The 7878-nt window shown below is 57.5% G+C and overlaps 1 protein-coding gene across 1 annotated transcript; it reads right to left on the bottom strand.

Moving 5' to 3' along the window:
• Positions 1 to 341: 341 nt before the first annotated feature.
• Chst2 (carbohydrate sulfotransferase 2) lies at positions 342 to 4264 on the bottom strand. Its single transcript, XM_060385516.1, has 2 exons — positions 4131 to 4264; positions 342 to 3947 (listed from the first exon to the last, which is right to left on the bottom strand). The coding sequence occupies exon 2, from the start codon at positions 3775 to 3777 to the stop codon at positions 2197 to 2199; it is 1581 nt and encodes a 526-aa protein (XP_060241499.1). The 5' UTR covers positions 3778 to 3947; positions 4131 to 4264; the 3' UTR covers positions 342 to 2196.
• Between the last annotated feature and the right edge of the window lie 3614 nt (positions 4265 to 7878).

Raw genomic sequence — 7878 nt, 5'->3', positions numbered from 1 at the left:
AGACATGAATTTCACTGTGGCTGATAAAGGTGGATTCTAATGCCATATAAAATTTGTTTTTAAATGGTTATTTTATCCAGAGTCATTGTTTTTTAATGACACTACCTTAATTTGCTGCTAAACCTTTTTCATCTATAGGCACCCAACATTAATATTTATTTTGTTCATTTAATTTTAAAGTATTCTTAAATGAGAGCTCTTACAAAGATTCCCCTGCTGCTGAAGGCACTACCATAAAAACATCCTGGAACTCTTGATTAGTGGTATCCTAGCAGTCTAGCTCAATAAGAACACATGGGAAACAATCTTAGTACATTAAGAAATAACCATTCAGATACACCTTTTTAAAAATGTGCTTCTTTATCTTGGATTTCACATTGTAATGATAATTAAACTCAAGAATCGCCTCATGTTAAAACATTTCCTATGTACATTTTTTTTAAAGAAAGTCCTCAGCATTTAACCCACACTTGTTGGCTTTCCAGAATCTCATAATAAATTACATTAAAATAAAGCTGCAGGGATACGGGACTTGTACCGTATTTAATATAATATACAACCATACTGTTTGTTTGTCCTATTTGAACTTCATAATTTCGTATCGTAACACAACACCATACAGCATACTTGAGCACAATATGAGTTCAGGACATAGGAGTATCATAACCACCTCTGGGAAATTCAATGGCTTTCTCACCAGAAAATACCAAATCTCAAAATCCTACACACTGATGCACTTCTGTTTCCTCTTCCTCATAGCCACTTTAGTATCTAAAGGTTCTTAGCTAACGCTCTACACTGTCTGCAACATGTACCTTGTTTTGCAAATTTGCTTTTAGGAAATAAAGAGAATACCATATTCCCAGGACGACCCAAGTCCCAAGCAAACTATTTCAAATTCCTGTCCTTTAGTATTATTTGGATGGGACATGAGGAAAAAAGGAAACCTGTGAGCGCCCCTCCAGTCCTCAGCTAAAACTTCTTTGCTCTCATATGCCTCCAGTCACTGTGTCAAAGACACACAAGAACACCCCAGACAGGCATTTCTGTTACTCCACTAACTACAGAAGCTGCTGCTACCACCACCAAGACCGTTCACTCCATTTCGAGACTTATATTCTAGTCATCAGAACTTTTTTTGAAAAAGAAAATTCTATGCTTTCGATCTTTCCTCCCCGACCCCACCCCCCCAGAACCAACTTCAGAACAAAAACACCAGTCTCTGCTTCCAGGTAGCCTGTCTCCGCCCAGCGCAGTAGTAATCAAAGCCTTGAGTGCCTTCAACTCTCCAGGGCTCCTTTCTTCCTTTCTGTGCTCAGCGCGGAACAGGGGGAGTAGTGTGTGCTCTTTCTTCTCTGCCCTGTTTGGTTTTGCCCGTAGAAGATTTGTTCCATTGCTGGGCACCTGGCAGGCAATGATTTACATGTGAGAAAACAATGCTCAGTTATCAGGAAGGCAGAGGTTTCTCCCAGCTTAGCTGGGCCCCAGGTAGCTAGCTGGAAATGTATGGAGAGGAGGGGCGCAGAAAGCACTGGTAAATCCAGAGTAATGGAGGCAAATATTAAAAAAAAAAAAAAAGAATATTATTTATTATCTCCTTTATTAACACTCACACGTAACCTTTGCTCTTTACAGGAAAGTCTACTTTTGAAGACTGCCTCCTCGGTTTACCAGCCCAGTGGGGGGGGGGCTTTCTGCTCTGGGGACCACTTCCCCTTTCTCCACCCACCCCACATCCAAATTACTCTTTTAACACTTTCACAGATACCACGGAAATTCTGTAAACAAGATTTGGGTTACTGGAACTTGATTTAGCGACATTCCACTTCGGGGATGGAAGGGGGAGGCGGGGGAAGGGATGAGAAGGGAAGAGGGAGAAGAAGCGAGGGCCCAAGGCAATCTGTCAGAACTTTCAGTCTTGCCTTTTCCGAGGTGTGTGCGCACACGCACGCGTGAGCGAGCAAGAGAGCGCGCGCCCGTGAGTTGAGGCTGTTCCTTGAAAGTCACTGACTCAAAACGTTGACAGCAAAAGTGCCTGTGTGGTTATTTATAATATATATCTATCACAGAATTATGTGGGCTTCCTCAGCTTGGATCTGGGCCGTGTTTGTTTGGACAACAATGCCAGCCATCCTCTTTGCGGGTGCCTCGGCGGGGAGTCCGGTCCCTCCGGTGGGGGGTGGAGGGGGGCCCCTCTCAGAGCCGGGGCTTCCGGAGCAGGGTCTTGCTGAGGTCTTTGACCTCCTCCGGGCTGTTGACCCGCTCGTAGCCCAGCACCGCCATGGGCTGGTAGCAAAACTCCTCCACCTGTTTGATCTGCTGGAAGGTGAGCGCGCTCCGCCAGGCATTGGCGGCCTGGGTGGCGTTGCGGGCTGACACCACGAAAGGCTTGGAGGAGGAGCCCGAGCCGCTGGTCATGTTCAGGGCGAACTGCTCCATCTCGGGGCTCACCAGCAGCCCCACAAAGCCGTAGACCCTCCGCAGGGTCTTCACCGGGTCCCCCACCAGGTCCTCGTACCTCACCACCAGGTAGTGGCCCTGGAGCCAGTCAGGGGGCTGCAGGGCCGTCTGCAGGGTCTTGGCCATGCTGTTGCAGATGACCTCCATGGCACCCAGGGCGTGGTAGTCAGCCGGGCCGCCCAGGCCCTCTTTCTTAGCCCCCAGCTTGTGGCCGGCGGCCTCCAGGAAGGGCATGCGGTGGGCCCTGGGGTCCCGGCTGCGCACCACCTGCAGGCTTTCCCGGATGAGGCCGTGGCGAGAGCGGATGCGGGAGCTGGCCACGGCCCGCGGGTCGCGCACCAGGTGGATGACCTTGAGGTCCAGGGCCGGGTCCCTCAGCAGGGGCGCCAGCACGGCCACGTCGAAGACGCGCACGCCCTTGATGACCAGCGTACGGTACTTTCGGCACTCCTCCTCGAAGCGGGCCAGGCGCTGGGGCGGGCACTTCTTGCACACCCGGTCGTCCACCAAGCCGACGACCTCCTTGCGGTAGGCGGGGCAGAGGGGGGACGAGCACACCACCTTGTTGGTGGCGGCGCCGAAGATGCCCAGGGTGGTCAGGTTGCGCCCCCCGCTGCCAGCGGGGCTGTAGAGCTGGAACACCGACAGGTCGCAGCGGTAGAGAGCGCTCAGCATGTCCCGCGCCGCCCCCTGCAGGGAGACCGCGTCCCCGGGGTAGAGCTTCTGCCACACGTGCCACACGGGCTCGTAGAGGAAGAACACCTCGGGGTTCTGGTTGAAGAGCTCGCCGAAGAAGGACGAGCCCGAGCGCCACGTGGTGAACACGTACACCAGCTGCCGCTTGGCCCCGCCGCCCCCGGGGCCCCGGGTGCCGTTGCCCGGGGAGCCCGCGGCCCCCGCAGCCCCGGAGGCCGGGACCGCCCCCGCGCCGGCCGCGGGGGGGCGCTGAGGGGGGCGGGGGTCCGGGCGAGGGTGGGCCCGGGGCGGCGCCGCGGGGGGCGAGCCCGGCCGCCCCCAGCCTCCCCCGGGGGCCCCGGCCGCGCCCCCCGGAGGCCCGTCGGGATGGCACTGCTGCAGGGGCTCCTTGTGCCACTTGTAGTCCAGGAGGTTGAGCATGGTGAGCACCAGGAGCAGCGCGTAGCCCGCGCACAGCACCAGCGCCTTCCTGCGGAACACCTTCATCCCGAGCGGGGACGCGGGCCAGCGGCGGCCGGCTCGCCGGGGCCACGGCGGGAGCGGGGCCGGCGGCGGGGGCGGCGGCGGCGGCGGCCGGGGGAGCGCGCCCGGGGCCGGGGCTCGCGGCGAGCTGCGGCTCATCACAGGCCCAGCCGGGGCCGGCGGCGCGGCGGACGCGGCCCTGCCGCCCGGGAGGGGGACGCCGCGGGCCGGCTGCGGGCGCCGCCGATCCGGGGCGGGCGCGGCGGCAGAGGCGGCTGGTCCCCGGCGCCTGGGGCTGGCTCTCCCATGGCAGCGGCTCCGGGCAGGACCTGGCGGAGGGGGGAAGCGGGGTGAGCGGAGGGGTGGGGTGGGGGGGGTGGGGGAGCCCGGTCTCTTCCCCCGGGCGCCTCCCCGTGACGCCCCCCCTCCGGTCCGGTCTCTCTCCCCCCAGACGCCTCCCCGTGACCCCCCTCCGGTCCGGTTCCCCCCCCCCCCCGGGCTCCCGCGCTCACCTGGAGCTCCGGGCGCGCTCCGGAGCGTCCCCGGATCCCCGAGCGGCGGACCGTCCGGCTCAGCGCGCTCTCTGCTCGGTTTGACTCTGCGGTGGTGCTCTCCCGCCTCCGGGCGGTGGCGGTGGGGTCTCCGAGCCTTCCCGGGAAGCCGCGGTGCTCCGCCGCCCCGGCCCCGGGCAGAGTTTCCCCCGCAGCCCGGGAGGGGAAACTTTCACCCGGCCCGGAGCCCCGGCTCTGCGCTCCGCGGCCCGGCTCCGGCGACGTCTCCTCCCGTGTCCCGGGAGCGCAGCCTCCCTACCGGCTCCGGGGCGGCACGAAGCGGGCTGGCTGGAGGGTGGACGCTGGGGAGGGGGGGAGGTCGGAGGGTGATGCGCTTATCTACGTCCCGGCTCCAGACTGATCTGCTCTCCGTCGCTCGCTCTCCCGGGCCTCGGCGGGGCGAACCTCCCCATCCCTCCGGAGAGGCTGGCGGGGACGGTGCAGAGCGCGGCCCCGCAGCGCCCGCTGCTTCTGCCCATCACCCGGAGGGAGGATGTCCGGGCGGGCGGCGCTCCGCGGCCGCGGACTGGCCCGGGAGGACTCTGTACTACGTAGCTGGAGGCAAGAAAAAAGAAAAAAAAAAAAAAAAAGGTGGGGAGGGGGGCCTCCGGCACCGGCCGCTTCTGCCCAACGAGGTCCCGAGGCGGAGAGAGCCCCCGCCGAGGCCGCACTGAAGCGGCTCCCGGGAGGAGGAGGAGGAGGATGCTACCCGACTCCCCCTACGCCGGGCGCCTGCAGCGCGCTCGGGCCGGCCTCTGCGCGGCTCCTGCCAGCCCGCTCGGGGTTGGTGCGCGCCGCCGTCTGTCGCCCGGGCTCCTCCCCTCCGCCGCGCGGCCCTCCTCCTCCTCCCCAGCCCGTCCCACACCCGCCCTCCCCGCAGCCCCGACTCCCGCCGCCACCTCCTCAGGGGCCCGAGACGCGACCCGGTTCCAGGCGGCGCCGCCCGGGCCGCCTCCCCCTCCCCACCCCCCCAGCCCGGCCACGGAGCGGAGCTCTCGGGGCGCCCCGAGCGCGGCGCCGGGGCCCGAGCCGCGGCTCTCCCGCGCGGCCGGAGACTTGGGTCCTCTCGGCGGCCGCACGGCTGGGGCTCCGGCATCCGCGGCGGAGAAGAGTTGGGGATGAAAGTTTGAGCAGGAATCTCCCCCGCCCCACCCCCTCCCCACGGCGTACCTCCCCGGCCGTGGGTGCCGCGGGAACGCGGGCCTGACGCTTCGACCCCCCGGCGCTCGCCCTTTCCAGCTGGTCTGTGGTTTCTCCCTCAAGGAGGAAGTAACAAATCCTTCTGGCCCAGGGGTCACTGAAGAGGCCTCAGGGCGAGCCTCGCGACGCCCTGTCCGGGGAACCTGGACTTGGACCAGGCCCCCAGGTTTCCGTGACCCCGCATCCCCCGCCGCACGCCCGGCAGATGCTCTAGGCTTTGCGCTCCTAGCGGAGCTTCCAACCTTTGCTGACATCCTCTGAGACCCGGCTGCGGGGGGGGGGGGGGGGGGGGGGGAGGAGGAGGGTGGACGCTTTGTTTTAATTTCTAGTAAAAATACTTGGTCGGGGCCCTTGGCTTCAAAGAGACGAGATCAAAGAACTCGATCGCAAAGGAAAACCTTCTTGGGTGTTAAAAAGTTACTTTTTATTTCTGTCTGGGTTCGTTTGTGTACTTTCCTTGAACTGGTGAGGGGATGAAGCGTCGCCTCCGCTGTGAAATGGGGCAGCTGCGGTAGCCCTGGGAGAGGGCAGGATGGGTGAAGGTTAGAGGGCGCCTAGGAAAAGACGGTACTCCAGTTTCCATCTAGAAGGACGGAAACATGAGTCACTGTGGTCCCGAGAACCAGCCCTGTGGAAAACTGGGGTCACCGGGAGACTGTCTGATTAGCTCCGGTCCGTTTGAAGCTTTTACAAGTAAAACACAATTACTACCGAATTATCTACCTGGAGCAGCCTCCCTCGGCCTGAAGACCCTTCTATATTTAAAATGTTGCCATTGATGACTTTTTTTTTTTTTTTTTTTTTTTTTTTTTGAGGGAATCGTACAGAATCTTTTGGGCACGGGAATTCTTGGGAAAGGACTTACTTCAATTGCCCCTGTGACCTTAACTAGTTTTGTTTTTGTTTCTGTTTGGTTTGGGGGAAGGAGGTCTTTGTTTTGTTTTGTATAGGTTTGGTTTCGAGGTTTAAAATTTTTAAAAAAATAATAATAATATGATGTAGGACCACCGAAATGGCTCTTGCACTAAAGCCTGGGATCTGAATTTGAACCCTGGAATCCGCATGATGGAATCAATTCCTACAAGCTGTACTTTGAAATCCATGTGTGCTGCCTTACACATTGGGTCCCCGTCCCTACACACGTGGAGACAAAGAAGTAGTGCAAAAAGTGTTCACGGTTTGACTTAGTCCTGTTTTCCAGAAAAATCCATAATGTCACCAGCAAGGGTCCGCTGAGGCGTTCCCTCTTGGTTCTAATAAAGTATATGGACAAGACATTTCTAGAACAGAATTTACACAAATTGAGATGGAAGAGAGGAAGGCAACTGAGTCAGAGAGAGCACCAGCTCCAATTGTTAGGGGACCCACATGAAGAACAAGCTGCGTGTCTGCTACATATGTGTAGGGGGCCTAGGTCCAGCCCATGCATGCTCTTTGGTTGGTGGTTCAGTGTCTGTGAGCCACCATGGGCCCAGTGAGTTGACTCTGTAGGTCTCCTGTGGAGTCCTTCCTCCCGCTCTTCCACAGGACTCCCTCAGTGGAGATCAATCTTGAAAACATTTTTGTGTGCAGGAGTGCGCATGTGCCACAGCACTGGTGCGGAAACATCAGAGGACAACTTGTGTGGGTGCCAGGGGTGTGACTCTGGTTGTTTGGCGTAGTGGCAAGGACCTTTACAGGTGGAGCCGTTTCTCAAAGCCATCAAATTTCACCTATAACTTAAGTAGATGCCTCATTACATCCCTCTGGGTACAAATGAAGCCTGTAAAGATTGCCAGTCTGTGTTAAATGTGCTGCCTTCCATCCTTCCTTTTTCCCACCTCCACCTCCCTTCCAGTGTTACCTCGAAGACACCTCCCCTCCTTCCTTCTGCTCTTTCCCCCACAGAACCTAAAGCTGTATTTTTGAATGGGAAAAAAAAAAAAACTGATGGAGGAAATAGGAATAGTGAGAAGAGAATAACACACCTATGGTCTCCATCACCATGCCGAGAGAAATACCTTCTAAGAGTCTGATATGAATATCTGGGCTTGTGCTTAGCCAGAAAGCACTCAATTGCTGTTATTGAGGTAAGGACCCTTTTAAAAAACAATTGTTTGCATAGAAACAATTCTGATGCAGTTGTGTAATGCTTTCCTGGAGTTGGCAAAATAGGGACTCCGTTTGTCAGCCGCCTCCACAGTGACGCTCCGCTGTGATGCTCAGCTGGCCTAAATTTATAGGTTCTGGCATCCCCACCAGTCTCCCCGCTTGTAAATATTTTGCCATTTTCACAGTGTCTTGATTAATTCCAAACTTTGTGACAGCTAATGATAGAACTAGAAGGTGCCCTTCCGCCTGCATTTGTCCAGGAATTTCTCTCCTTTCGGTCTAATAGTGACCAGATGTAATAATCCACGTAGCAATTTCACTTGCAGAGGGTCCCATCCGGCCACAGGGCTGTGGTACGTCTCAAAACACTATTTACTTCTGTTACAATTCGATCTCTTCTAAGAAAGCCCTCAGAGCG

Source organism: Meriones unguiculatus, chromosome 6, assembly GCF_030254825.1.
Source record: "Meriones unguiculatus strain TT.TT164.6M chromosome 6, Bangor_MerUng_6.1, whole genome shotgun sequence".
Classification (NCBI taxonomy): domain Eukaryota; kingdom Metazoa; phylum Chordata; class Mammalia; order Rodentia; family Muridae; genus Meriones; species Meriones unguiculatus.
This window is presented reverse-complemented; position numbering and strand designations above follow the sequence as displayed.

Bases quoted from the DNA above. Each gene is read 5' to 3' on its own strand.
- Chst2 (XM_060385516.1), bottom strand. From the start codon at position 3,777: ATGAGCCGCAGCTCGCCGCGAGCCCCGGCCCCGGGCGCGCTCCCCCGG.